Source organism: Anolis sagrei, chromosome 2 (assembly GCF_037176765.1).
Source record: "Anolis sagrei isolate rAnoSag1 chromosome 2, rAnoSag1.mat, whole genome shotgun sequence".
Taxonomy (NCBI): Eukaryota; Metazoa; Chordata; class Lepidosauria; order Squamata; family Dactyloidae; genus Anolis; species Anolis sagrei.
This window is the reverse complement of record NC_090022.1, coordinates 95,285,885-95,301,008: the sequence shown is the minus strand read 5'-3', so window position 1 is coordinate 95,301,008 and position 15,124 is coordinate 95,285,885. Positions and strand designations below refer to the sequence as shown.

Sequence of the window (15,124 nt, the reverse complement as noted above, 5' to 3'; positions counted from 1 at the left end):
TTTTAGTTGAACCATATTTTGTGCAACTGTAATGCATTGGGACATGCAAAGTAGTCCCAAGTTCTGCAATACAGTTTGCGCACTGCCTCCATCTTGAACCTCCTTTATTACACAAAGGAACTGAGGAAACTTTTAAATCCAAAATTGGTCTGCATTTCAGGGCAGAAGAAAATTGAAAAATCCCTTGAAATTTGGATTAGATAGGACTTATTTATTGTCTCAAGTTGAATATAATATGGAATCTCATTTTGACTATCTCCTTGATAATGTTTTTCGGCACCAGCCTCAATGTCATCCAGTTTAGCACCGAGGGATAGCCTGCTGTTGTTGAGATACCAGATTTGGTTAAAATTGGAGTGTGGAGGCCAGATAAAAGATATTCTCCCTTCAATCTTCTTTAGAAAACTATTGTGTAACTTTCCTGAACTACATGAAGAACCCATTCGTCTGTAGTTATAGCTGCCCAAAGATGGCCATAGTGAAGTAAACCTCACTCCACTGGTAAATCTCTCAAGTCAGAACTACTGCCTGCTTCTGCTATTAGAGTACCTGTGCCTCTCCTTGGTTATTACTGCTTCTGTTAAAATTGGAATCTCTTCCATTGCTCTGTATAACTTCTGAAATCCCTGTGCCTTTGAAAACTCCTTCCTTTGTGAAAAGAGTAGTCTCCTAACTTTCTTTTTGTGTGTGATTTAGGACACATCTGCTACTTGTCTATGCCTTCCACTAAAACTTCTTCAAAATTCTTTCTCTAAATATTAGCTTTTCCTTGAAAGGAGTGTTTACCAAGTTTGCTCTTGAGTTTTGGACAGCCTCCCAATGATTCAACTACAGAGACTTGCATCCAATTGTACTAGCACGAATTGCCTGTGCTACAAAGCCTGTGGCATCATATTCCACATCAGCCACACACTGCAGAACCTGTTCTAACTTACATAAGGTTCTTTGTGCTGATGTTTTGGCTTTCAACTCCCAAGAAATCCTAACAGCTGGTAGATTCACATCCTCTGAATCTGGAATCTCCTGAACTTATAATATAACTGCCATGGCAATCATTGAACTTGCCATGGTTGTTCCTAAGAGGCCTCATCTTGTGTTGATCAGCAGTCCCAAATGTTGGCTCTCCTGGGGAGGAATAAAGTGGCTCTTCTCAAATTTTACCAGGAAAACAGGGTTAGTCCACGGATATCTTCTCTGTCCTGATGGGAGCTGTAGTTCTCAACCTGTGAGCCCCCAGGTGTTTTGGCCTACAATTTCCAGAAATCCCAGCCAGTTTACCAGCTGTCAATATTTCTTGGGAGTTGAAGGCCAAAACATCTGGGGACCAACAAGCTGAGAACCACTGTGATGGAGGAATGTTGAGTATACAGAAGGTTAACTCAAGGTATAAATGTGGGTATGTCTCTTCTCCATGTTGCCAACACCTAGATGATGGGGATAGGTCAAAAGGCATAGCCCTGTACTGACAATGCTTTTCCAGCATAGGCAAAGTGGAAAAACCTGCAGTTAGATGCATATATTAGCTATGCAAATATCCGTCAGATCAAGGGAAGCGAGGAAATCATCTGACTGTACTGTCTGAAGAATGCTCTCCAGTATCTCCACTTGAAAATGCCATTTCTTTGTGAATCTGTTTACTCTTCCCTGTATTACCTGTAGTCTCTGCTTCCCACAATGACGCTTGTATCATCTGAAGTCTCTAGAACTTATAGAGATTGTGAAGTGGGAGAGAAATGTGCCTATCGCACTGCGGGGCGCTCTTGATCTTTCTCAAAGGATAGTTCATCCTCTTCAGAGTCAGATTAGGGATTGTGCTCCTCCCTGCAGTTCCCATGGATGGACTGATTTTCCTCATAGATCTCAGATACTATGAATGCTTCCCTTCTGTGCCTTTTGTGCTAGAAGCATCATCACTAGGCCCCCTGGTTCTCAAAATCCAGAGTTCAGGTCATATAGGAACCCTCACACTGGTTTGTGCATCAAAGGGAGTAGGAGAAATCTCTAAGCTCTCTCACATGGTGGCAGTTACACTTGGACGAGGCTCCTTTTGCCCAGCCCACTGGGCACGCATATTCTGAATCCTGGCTTGCAGGGAGGTAGAAGGTGTGGTTATGGTGGCAGAAGAGTTTTGGAATACCGGGAGGGTGGCCTAAGTCCCTGCCTGGCCCTGCGCTAAGGTACCTGTTGCCGGTTGCAAGGTGTTCCTCTTTACTGGCTGAGTTCACAAGGATATGCTGTGGCCTCATAAGATACCAATTTTCTCAACCAGGTTATGAAATCTGGGATAGTGTTCTGTGCTCATAATGTGCATATGCTACTCATATCCTCCACCAACAATGGTATTGCATGTTTTGGATCCTAGCACAGAAGGGTGCTCCTTGCAGCTTCAAGACTTCCCTGGTTTCCCACATCCTCTGGATGACCCAGCTGGTTGATTAGGTTGGGGCAAGGGGTTTTCAGAGGGGCCACCCCCAGCATGGCTAGGGCTTCCCTCATTGACTTGTGAAGGCTTTTGCATTATGCCTTCCCTTTTCATATGGAGACAGGTGAAGGAGAAGATATTAGAGGTGAAGGAGAGAGCAATGAATCAGCTAACCATGAAGTTGGCAATACAAGCAGTGATGAAAAATGTTTGCGAATGGAGAGAAGGCAAGACCTAAGACTGCCCTTAAGAGAAAGATTTCATTCCCTCTCAAATAGCTTCTGCATTCCAACCTATGGAGAAACAGAAAGACCAATCCACATTCAGGAGATTCCACAGTTCTCCACAAGGAAACTCTGAGAATTCAATCAATGAATGGTGCAATCTGTGGATGCAGAGTCCATGGATATGGAGGGCTAACTGTATACCTACTTTTCTCCATTCCCTTCTCCTGTGTGTTTAATCACTTTGGAGTGCGCGCCTGGGGGGGGGGGGGGGGTTGGTTAAGTCTGATGCCACTCCATGTCTCTTTCTCCTTTTTTAATAATTATGTGAGACAGCTTAGAGACAATTGTGATGACAAATGCTATAAATATGTTTCTATTTATTTTAGCTTCCCCAAGAGCTCTAACATATATTTAACTGTCTTTGTTACTATTTAAAGAGTATCTATTCCCCACCGTTCCTTTACCTATTATTATACAATTGTGCAGAACATAGTAGCCAGATATTACCAATGATCAAAAAAGCCCAATCCCCAAAACCCTAACAGAATTTTATATGAACATTATAATTGTTTACTTACAGATACAACACAATCAACCATAGGCTTCTTAAGTGTATTCTCGGCTGTTTCTTTTAGTTTACTGAGGAGCATCCCTGTCATTTGCTCAATAGTGAAACTTCTTTCTTCTTCCATATACATCACCTTAGCAAAAATGTAGAATAAATACACATATTTTAAAGCTGTAATCTTCTGCAATACCCAAACCAAGGGTATGTAAATGTTTCTCCCCTGACATTTCATAAATTAGCATCAGAAAAGCAATCTTAAAATGACAAAAATAGTGGGCACATAGTATCCACTGGGGTATGGTTCAAGCACCCGCAACAGATACCAATTTTGTGGATGCTCAAGTTCTATTATATACAATAGTGCAGTAATATATTGTCCCTTTATAAAATAGCAAAGTCAAAGTTTCTTTTTTTGTTTTTTGTTTTTTTAAGGAAGAGAATATTTGTAAGCCATGGATGCTTGAATCAGTGAATGAATCATGGGTACAGAGAGCCAACTGTACTTTATTTGAACTTGTGAGATACAGTTATTAATTTTCTTGTGGGTTTTTTTCGGGCTATATGGCCATGTTCTAGAGGCATTTCTCCTGACGTTTCGCCTGCATCTATTGAAAGCATCCTCAGAGGTGAGGTCTGAGACCTCACCTCTGAGGATGCTTGCCATAGATACAGGCGAAACGTCAGGAGAAATGCCTCTAGAACATGGCCATATAGCCCGAAAAAACCCACAAGAACTCAGTGATTCCAGCCATGAAAGCCTTCGACAATACAGTTATTAATTTATTTCAGAGATTTCTATGCCACCTTTCTCCAGAGCTGACCCAAGGCAGCTCACATCATCTTTAAAAATATACATAGTAACATATAAACATTAACTAAAATCAGATTTTAAAAATCCAAGATTCCTCCATAGCAACTTCCATATTCTAAACAATAAAAGTTATAATCAATATAAATCCCCCAAATGACCGTGAAGTGCCTGGCTTCAGTTAAAAGTTGCTTAAAAAAAGAAAGACTTCACACCTTCCCTAAATGACATAAGGGGGGGAAGCACATACTTTTTCCCTCAATGATGACAAGAAGAAAAGAAAGAGAGAGAAAAGAAAGAAAATGACCTCTTCTAAATAGGGAGCAAAGTTGAACAAAATGTTTTGTTCAGGCTGAATCCAGAAATGTTGCACTGAAGTTGAGAAATCCACATTCCCCATTACTTCACCACTTCTACTACTCTATCTCTGTCAAATTGTCTAAAATGTATTGCGTTTTTATAGTACAAGCAAATGTCCATTTGTTCATATAGAGGAACACTCACCTTGATGCCAACTAAATGTGATGGGAGCTGGACAAGTTCATAAGCAAGTTTTGCTTTTTCATCTTGAATAAAGGGATCCAAAAATGTCCGGCCATGAAATCTTTTAAAACCTTGCACTGTATTCTTTGCATTAGAAATTACCTTAAAAAGAAGTGAGTTCATTGTCATACAGCAGAACAGCAATGCAGAATAGGCTTCAATTATTCTTCCTGATACACGCATTTTGTTCTTTCATATTGTGCATCATAAATGTTTTTATAATATTCAAGTACATACACAACACAGTAAGATGCACAGCTACATGGAAGGACATAAAAATACATTGCCCTTAAAATATGTTATCCTACAATTTATACCCCAACCAATAACCATTCAGGAACTTTACACAGTCATTTACCAAATAGAATCAATTTAGCCTATCTAAATGAACTACATTCATAAAGAACAAGAACATATGATTGGCCATCATACTCAATGCTGTAGCTAAAAGGAACACTTCAATATCTGCTAGGACCTCCGGTGAAGAAATTGAAGTGTGAGCAGTGTTTCAGCAAGCTAGCTAAACACTGGGACATCCCTGGGGGTTTATCAACTGTGTGGAGTTGAGAAATACTTTTTCAGAAAGAAAAAGATCCAATTGAAATAGGAAATACCAGGATTGCAGAGAACTTTCATCTCAGACAATAAATAAAAATAAAAAGTTAAATTACAGTGACAGGCCACTCCACATGATGAGGGTGATAATCTACTATTTCAAGAACGAGAACCCTGAGGATGCTTTCTATAAATATAAATTTATGGATTCACCAAACAAGAGGAGAGCTTTTCATTATTTGCGATTACCAGAAACAAAAAGTTCCCACTCAAGATTTAGGGATTACAAAAATGATGGTGCTGGCAGAAATTGACAAATTGATCAGAGATGGACAAATTGACTAGGCTTCTAGAATCACCAGTCTTCTAAATCTGAAAAAAAAATCAGCATTTTGTTGACTATTTCACAAGAAGAAAATGAAAATATTGGGTTTTCTATAGCACTAAGGGAAAATTAGTAGCACAGGGATGTAGAAATAAGGAAAGAAAAGAAAAATAGAGAAATCTTGAATCCCATGCACCGGATTTCATTTGTTAAGAAACACAGAATTTAGTTCTGCACAAGCAAATATCTCAATGACACTATCGCAATGGGGAACCAATTCACTTTTGTTAAACTCATGCCATAAATATGGTACTAAAAAAATGTATGTCTTTTGATATGTGCTGTCAAATTTAATGGTTTCAACATCTTGATAAACATCTCCCCGGAGAAAGAATATTATACTCTAATTCATTTAAATGCAATACCTTTGTATTGGTTTTCAGCAGATAAGGAGCCAGCCAGGTTGGTAGCTCATGGTATGCACAAACGGGAATTAAAATATGCCCACAAATTCCAGTCTATCAGCAGTGGGTTGAACAGAGACAATAGTTCCCTGGCACATTACACATATTATAACACCAGTTAAAACTCCAGCTTTATGAAGTCACTCCTAACCAGTTTATCACATTTCATTTCTGGTTCCCAGCCAGCACTACAACTACATTCTAACAAGTTATATGGTTATCTATTCACCTTGGCTTTAGACAACATCTTTCCTCCTGTCTTTGTTCCTCAAGATCCATAGTTAAAATTGAACTTGTCATCACCATACCCACCAACTTTGCATTTCTATTGCTATTCACATACACAGCCTGCACATAAATGTTTGTTCCCAAGCATTTCCCGCCATACATTTGATGGAGGAGACTTAAGTTTACAAAAGCTTATGCTACCAATATCTCTCAATCTTAAAAAGTGCTTCAAGATCCTTTGGAAATTCCAGACGAACATAACTATGTCTTTAAAAAAAATTAGCCTGTGAATGAAATGGTTAACAAGTTTATATTATGAAACAAATATTTTAATTCTAACGGTCTGTGTTTTAAAAACCCTCTTTTAGCAATATTGCAGTTATATAAACAATTCTTGAATATACAAAATCCTTACTTGACTTTTTGCTGCAGCTCCAATTGAACGATTCTTAGGTCCAAAGGATATACATGACCTAGAATGAGAAGAAAATATCTAATTCAAGACACAGGTTGTAACATGTCAGTTTATTCAAATATAAAAGCAAAGCATGAATAAGCTTGAGCAATGTACTCCTTAATAATAAAGCTCTAAAATGGATTTAATATTGGTAATGTCATACTGGTAAAGTAAAGTAAAACTGCCCTCAAGAAGGCATTAGCTTCTGTGGGACACCACATTGTATTGGGCTGATCAAGCTTATGATTCAGAATTAAAGGAATATAGATAAGATTAAACAATACAACTTTCTCATAGATTTTCCTCATACAGTACTGCCTGTTTTATCATATGTATGAACTCTAATAAATATTGTATTTATTCATTGCTTTAATGAATTAGATCCTAAGTTGTTTTGTCTGTGCACAGGTGGAGAATTTTATAAACACCCTTCCTAAAAGTCCTCCAACCCCCCAAAGCAGATTTTAATAGCATGTAGAAAGCTGCATAAAGAAGAGGAAATCAGAAACACTCTATCTAGTGCAAATAACTTAGGATCCAAGTCATACATGATTTATAAGATCTTCCAACTATCCAAGAAGATATTAAATTTGGTTAATTTCTATTAAAGGATGCAAGCCTATTTAATATGAATAAAGCTGTTCAAAATCCTTGAATATATGTGCCCCATTCACAGCCCTCTCCTCAAATCTGGGAGAAAAGATTTGACTATTATAAAAAGCAGAAACACTGTTCACGTACAAAATCTGATCAGCCCCAAACTAATATGTTAATTCTGTTAAGGAGATGTGGGAAGCAAAATAGTGAAGACTGAAAGAACCTAACAGACATGCTAGAGGTTCAGTTGGGAAAGAATTACTAATAAAAATTGTGCAATCTATGGGCATACAAGTAATTTGCTCAGAAAAGGGAGAACAGGTACAACTAACTTGACTGTAAATTTTAAGTAAGAAGCTTCTGATTACTACAGAGAAATATTCAATAAATATATCTAACTAGAAAGGGAACCTGCATAAAATTGAACACAGGATCCCTTCAAACTCTGGAAAGTGAATAAAAGTGATCAGTTGGCAGAGGTCATTAAAAACACGGGGGCAAAAGCAGGATGACAGTTCTCCTACAACCCAGCTAAATCCAAGTACAATTAATTAAAAACAAAAATTAAAAAGGAAACGTAGGAGAAGATGAGATCAAAGGAAGACGAGTTCTGAGCTCAAAGGGGGGTTGGGAGGAGATAACCACCAAGAATAAGCCAATCCAAGGTATGCTTTAAAGGGCTTGAATAAATGGGGTAATAAAGATAGAGGAGATCTCATTAAGCTTCTTCATTACCCTGGATGTAGTATGCAAAGAGGAAAAGGAGATCTAGGTTGAACTGGTTCTCTACGGAGACTACCCTATCTATATCTGTGGTTTCTAATCTGTACTAATGCTAACACTGGCTCTCTGACTAGTCGCAACAGCAAAACCCTGTCATACTTGGAAAAGCATTGACTGGGTGAGTAACTGTTTCTTCTAGACAAATAGTACACCAGCCTTGTAAATAAGCCCACAAAATTTACTGGCATTCAATTTATTTCTTTCTGTCTTTTATATTTCTTATTAAGTTAGTAGGCTACACTCCCATGCTAGCTGTAGAAGAAGGCTAAGTTACAACCATTCATGCAGTTTTAAAAAAAAAGATCTAAAAAGGAATCTGGCAAAGTTTCTCCATTGCTTTCTGTTGCATTTCTACATTGCTGAACACAAGCCTGTACGACTCTTTAAGCCACCTTGCTATGACATATTCATAAATTGGTCTTGACTCCAATTTCATAATCCAACTTGCCCAATTTTTAATACAAAAGCCAACATCTGTTAGTTGAAAAGGTTTTCAATGTTATTTCCTATTCATATTTATGATTGTAGTACCACTTCACAGACCCACCTCAACGTGGCTATGCTGCACTGAGGATGGGAGTTGTACAGCACTGAACAGCAGGATGACACACCCAGGTCCCTCCCACCAGTCAGCAGCGATGCACCAACTCCATCCCTCATAACAGCATATCCACAGTGTCACAGCTATGTGCTTGTTTGCAAAATCTTGTCCAAATAATATAAATAGATGTTTAGTAACATGGTATCCTAATTATCATGCTAACAAGTCAGCCTCAAAGGTGCTACAAGATCCCTTTGCACAAAGAAAGTTGCATTTCTAATAGTGCAGGCCTAAATTCACCAATCACAGAATAAGTGCTATTCTAATAAATCTAGTGAATTTTTAAAAATTATATACCAGTAGGACTGTGCTGAAAAACTGAAGGTTAGATCCAATTTCAGTCTGAACTGGATTAGACCCATTGAAAAGGCCTGGGCTTCTTAGGAAACATTAAAGTACATCTCACTGATTTCAATGTGATTACGCAATTTGTGACTGTAACTGGATTTAACCTTGAAATGTTGGGAATATTGACTTGCAAGAAACTCCTACTGAATTGAGGAGCATGTTTTTGACAAACATACATATAAGTTAAAGCATTCATTTCCAACACTACAATTGCAACAAAACACTGTGGAGGATTTGTAAATCTATTTTTATTTTTGTCATTGCCAATTTGGGATGCACTGGTTGAAGGCAATGTACATGTGTTTTGTCAGAGCTAGTAAAGTCAGTACTGACAATTATCTGTTGTTACACCAACAGATGTAAAAGTACATGACACAGCCTTAATCCAAGAGTGCCCTGTGCAATTCACTTAGACAATGCAGAGTATGATGCTGATGCATAAAGTGTCAGGGAATGGTACTAAAAAATGAGATGGAGAAAGGGGTGAATAGAGCTGTTTACAAGATATACAGTAATACTGCAGAATGTAATATTTCTGTTAAGCATCGGTGAAGAAAACACTAACAAATGTTTTCTTCCTCTACAGACTTGAGATGATAAAATCCACTCTATTATAAAACAGAATAGCGAAGCTAAACATAAAAAGAGCAATGATAAAGCTCTATTCAGTACATAAACACAATATCACCCTCCCCAAGTATCATTCAATCATACTCTGGGAGAATGGCCTCCTTCTCCCCATGTAGCTGATGCTCAGTAACGTAGAGAGGGGACAAGTTACAATCATGGCAAAAGTGTCAAAAACTCGATTGACAATCATGTACAGGGAACAGTTACCTGTGCTTGTTTTGTATTCATGGTCACTAGTATAGCTATGTTCATAACACATCTCTGATCTACTTTATTGAGCACCAATTGCATGGGGTGAACAAGGTCAATTGTGCTGATGATCAGAGTACAGTTGAATGACTTCGGTTAAGGCTTTTTTTTTTTTTTTTTGGTGAGTGGTCAGGCTAGGAGAAGTTAAGCCAACAAAGAAGATGGTACATGATTCTAGCTAGTCTTTTGGTAAAGAAGAACTGCTTCCAAATGAAACAGAAGTCTACAAGATATGGTAGAAAATTGATTTTGTTTTTCAGACCACTCATGTACTACAAATAACTAGCATAAGTATGTTCAAGAATGCATAGTTATAGTAACTCTGTGGATTCCTAATAAAAGGATACAGCTACATTAGGACATGCTAAATCCTTCATAGAATTGTAGAGTTGGAATTAACTTTGTTCAAACTTTTGCCAATGCAGAAAATTTGCAGGTAAAGAATTAATGATAAATGACCATTCAACCTCCACTCAAACATTTATAGTAAGGGAATAGCTGCACAACTTTTAAAACAGTATATTCCACTATTGAATAGTTGTCACCATCAGGCATATCTTTCTTAAACTGTGCGATCTACAGCTAGACATGGAACTCCAGGTGGAACCTGGCCAAAGAGCAGAACAGAATAGATTGGAAGCACAACTTTCAATTTAAAACTGTCAAAACTGATGGAGAGCAGTACTATATTAAACAAAGGAATCAAAGAATGAGATGAAAAAAATGCTAATATACTTTCCCTTGTTCTGGATACTAAATTTCTGCTAGAACAAAAAAAAAAAACAACAACTTTATTTGTACCCCTCCACTATCTCCCCAAAGGGGACTCGGAGCAGCTTACAACCTAGAACTCTAATAGCCTTTTTTACCACTGCTGCACCACATTGTCATCTCATGTTCAGCATGTAGCCCAGTATAACCCCTAGATGTTTCATATACATATGACTGTCAAGCCTATTGGCATTCATCCACACACTGACTTTTTTCCTGCCTAAACATAGGCTTCTGTTGAAATTTGTTTTGGGCAAGGTTTCCAATCTGTCAATGTTATTTTTAATCTTATTTCTGTCTTCTAGCTACACTTTTTAGTTAGCTGTCATCTGCAAAGGTGATGAATGAATAGTTTTATTCAAGTTAATTATGAAGATATTAGACAACATGAGACCTAAGACAGAGCTGTACTTAAGCCTGATACACCTTTCTAATATGATGAAGGACTAGGCATGGACTCTCAAATAAGGTATGGTTTGTCAGACAGCTCCCAATCCACTAACAGTAGTGTTATCTGAGCAGTAGTGTAAAAGAAAAGAACTACTGCTACTCTCTCCCTTCGCCCCTGGAGTCAGGAAATACTAGACTGGCTAACAACTGCTGTACTTATTAGAGTTTATTTGGGAAATTACTGGAAGTCTGGACAATTAGTACCTTAGGTACAGCTTTTATCTGCTCTCAATTTAATAAACTGTAATCTGAGTATGCCTAAATATCCTAAAACATAAATTTATATCATTACTTGCATTTTTGTATTCCCATTCCCAGCAACCCATAGTTTACAATGCTCCATCCACTCAGGTTTGACCATATACAGGCATATATCAGTTAACAAAGTTTGTGTGTTCCTGGGCACTACTTCTTTAACCAAAAAAAAAAAAAAAGTACCAGAGGTAGGAATAACATGAAAATAATGGTGGTAGGGTCTCAATTCACAAAACAGAAGAGCAACTCAAAATGCTTCAGTAAACTTTGGATCCTAAACTAACAATATGCTTGTTTTCTGCTGCCCTGGAGACTAAGCTGTGAAACCATAGCTTCAAACTACAGAAAAGGAGATGCTATCTTAACATTAGGAAGAACTTCCTGGCTGCAAAAGCTGTTCAGCAATGGAACTCTCTGCCCTGGAGTGTAGGGGAGGCTCCTTATTTTGAGGCTTTTAAAACAGAGGCTGGATCAGGGGTGCTTTGAATGTGATTTTCCTGCTTCTTGGCAAGGGTCATGAGGTCTCTTCCAACTCTATGATTCTATGTCAAATGAAGCAATTGGGCCATGTCAGGTAAGCTTTACTTAAGTAAAAAAAATTGCTTTGAATAATCTAGAGGCCACTTACATGTTTCCTCCAAAATGCATCCAGGGCTACTTTTAAAATTCTTTTTGTAAGATTTCCATTTTGGTGGCCAAACTTCTAGATCTGTATTTTCACCATGAATCTGATGTGATAAGCTTGTATGCTTTGCCCTTTTATCTCAGTTTTGCTATTCAAACATACTGAATAAAGGATTCTGGAGGCAGCTGCTGTTTACCTTACCTATTGCAGGCAGTCATACAAAGCTACAAGTTCAGCTAGAACAAAATCAGATTATTTCCCAGATTGACCTCCACTGAATTGTCTACTATTGACACTGTTTGAAACCAATACTGATAATCTATGTCACTCACAATGCCAATGTTGAAAAGAAATGTACAGCAACAATGGACAAAAACGAAAGGAGGCGGCTGAGTGGTATAAAAAGGACTTTGTAAAAAGAAGCATCTTTATCAGAGGAATTGTTCACAGAGGCATGTATGCCTGTATACCAAATTAGTGTATATTAACTCTCCAATTTAAGGCATCTGATAAAGCAGTTAGCATTTATGAAAGTTTTATAGAGTAGCGAATTTGTTGATACAGATTGAGTGTTCCTTACTCAAAAGACTTTGGACTAAAAGTGCTTTGGATGGCTGAGAGGGGCGGTATAGAAATGTACTAGATAAATAAATAAATAGAATAGAATCATAGAGTTGGAAGAGACACATGGGCCATCTAGTCCAACCCCCTGCCATGTAGGAAAAGCATAAAATGCCCCCAACAGATGGCCACCCCAGCCTCTTTCAGATTTTGGAATACTTGCAGTTGTATATATGTACATCATGAGGTCTAAACACAAAATTCATTTATACAGGGTTAGTCAAAATGCATAGGCCAATAAGCCATTCAATTGAATGGCTTATTGGCCTATGCATTTTGACTAACCCTGTATTTCATATACACATTATGCACATAACCTGAAAGTAATTTTATACAGAAATTCTAAAAATAATTTTGTATGTGAAACTGTGTAAACGGAACAATCTGAAAGTAAAGCTCTCCCTATCTCAGCACCCTTGTGGACAATTCTTTAGTATTTTGGAATTCCAGATAAGAGATGCTCAAACTGCATTTAAAAATGTGAAGGCTATCTTTTATCTTTCTGTGAACTATCCTAAATGAATGAAAGATTCTGCTGCATCATTTTATTAAATTCAGGCCTGTGACACTGGATTCCACTGACCTCCATGAACAGGCACTCCCGCTTTGGGTTCCTTCAGCTGGATCCTTCACAGTTCTCCTTCCCTTCCAACAGACCATATGAACCTAGTGGTGCTGTGGCTGTTGCCGCTGTTGTGTGCCTTCAATCATTCCTGACTTACCTTAATACATGTTTTTCTGACGTTGAGACAATTTGAGTGAATCTACACTGCAGAATTGACCACCATGGCTCAATGCTATGGGATTGCGGGAGTTGTACTTTGCTGAGGCAGCACAGCTCTTTGGTAAAGGAGGCTGAAGACCTTGTAAAACTACAACTCCTCTAATTCCATAGCAGCGGAAGTGGTGTCAAACTGCATTCATTCTGAGCAGGCTTGGGCAAACTTGGGCCCTCCAGGTGTTTTGGCCTACCGGCTGTTAGGAATGGCATGAGTTGAAGTCCAAAACACCTGGAGGGCCCAAGTTTGTCCATTCCTGTTCTACAGAATAGATTGCATGATTACTGCAGGAGTTGTGTTCTGGAACCAAGGGTGTGTCCCAACCAATGGGCGACTTGGAGAGCCACAAGGTGCTTCTACACCAGACATGGGCAAATTTCAGCCCTTCAGGCGTTTTGGATTTCAACTCCCACCATTCCTAAGTCAGTGGGTTGTTAGGAATTGTGGGAGTTGGAAGTCCAAAGCACCTGGAGGGCCCAAGTTTGTCCATTCCTGTTCTACAGAATAGATTGCATGATTACTGCAGGAGTTGTGTTCTGGAACCAAGGGTGTGTCCCAACGTGGTTGCCAATGGGCGACTTGGAGAGCCACAGGGTGCTTCTACACCAGGCATGGGCCAATTTCAGCCCTTCAGGCGTTTTGGATTTCAACTCCCACCATTCCTATGTCGGTGGGCTATTAGGAATGGTGGGAGTTGAAGTCCAAAACACCTGGAGGGCTGAAGTTTGCCGCATGGGTTCTAGACCACTGTTTCCCAAAGTCTGTGTCCTTCCAGGCCTTTGACTTCAGCTCCTTAACTAATGCAGCTGAGTTGAGATCCAAAAACACTTACCGCAGTTAGAACTGCTAAGGCTCAACGGTATGGGGTGGTGGGAGTTGTAGTTTGGTTAACAGGCCAAAGGCCTTTAGAGGTGCAACTCCCAGGATTCCATACGGGTGAGCCATGATAACTCAAGCCACTGGGCCAGGCCTATGCGTCTCCCTCTTCCGCCCCTTTCAGGGCTATGCCTCTCGGCACGTGTCTGGCGGAAAAGGCGGCCTGGTCGGCTCCTTCTCTTTGGCGCAGCCCCCCCCCCCCCATGCCTCCCTCGCCTTTCCTTCCCCTTCAGGACCCCTCCCTCCCTCCCTCCTTCCTCGGTTGACTCACGGGGTGCAGCGGTCGCTGTATTCATTGGCGATGGTCTCAATGCCCCCCGCCCGGGCCACCGCCACATAGCAGCTCTGGAAGCCGAGGTCGATGCCCACCACCGACATGTTGCCAAAGAGGCCGGGCCCTCGGGAGGAGAGGCGAGCCGAAGAAGGCCGGCAAAGGAGGGAAAGCCGCGGCGCCGCAGGCAACCGTCCCGCCCGCCGCCTCTTCGCCGACTGAGGCGCGAGCGCTCAAAAAGCCTGTTTAAATGGGCAGCGGCGCGCGACGCCGGTCGCCTCCACGCGCAAGGGGGAGGGAGAGGGACACAGGGAGGGAGGGGTGGAGAGAGAGAGTGAGAGAGAGAGAGAAAGGGGGGAAAAAAACCGGAGATCTCGAAAGATCCTGTTCAGTCCAGAGGAAGAAGAAGGGGGAGGCGGGAAGTCCTCTCGCGAGAGTTTGTCCGCATTGGCGTACGCTCTCGCGCGGTTGCCGAGGCTAATCTCTATTAAACCCCGCCCCCTGCCGGTATGTGCCGAGAAGTTCAAAGCATGGCCGCTTGGGAGCGAGGGAAGAGGATCCCGCCAGCTTGCCTTCAAAAGCGGCCCTTGCGCATGCTCGGAGGAGACTCCATTTTCGAATGGGATGATTGACAGGTCTCCTCACCCCCTCCGCACTCAAGGGTGGCCTTT

General features: G+C 40.2%; 1 protein-coding gene across 1 annotated transcript in view; it reads right to left on the bottom strand.

Annotated features, from left to right (window-relative positions):
* Window positions 1-14,900, bottom strand: part of HSPA4 (heat shock protein family A (Hsp70) member 4) — a 29,636-nt gene extending 14,736 nt beyond the window's left edge. Inside the window, exons 1-4 of the mRNA XM_060765202.2 lie at window positions 14,454-14,900; window positions 6,556-6,613; window positions 4,530-4,670; window positions 3,228-3,350 (exon numbers count right to left, since the gene is read on the bottom strand). Coding sequence (XP_060621185.1) covers window positions 3,228-3,350; window positions 4,530-4,670; window positions 6,556-6,613; window positions 14,454-14,560 — 429 coding nt within the window. The 5' untranslated portion in view covers window positions 14,561-14,900. The remainder of the gene's footprint in view (window positions 1-3,227; window positions 3,351-4,529; window positions 4,671-6,555; window positions 6,614-14,453) is intronic.
* Window positions 14,901-15,124: the final 224 nt, after the last annotated feature.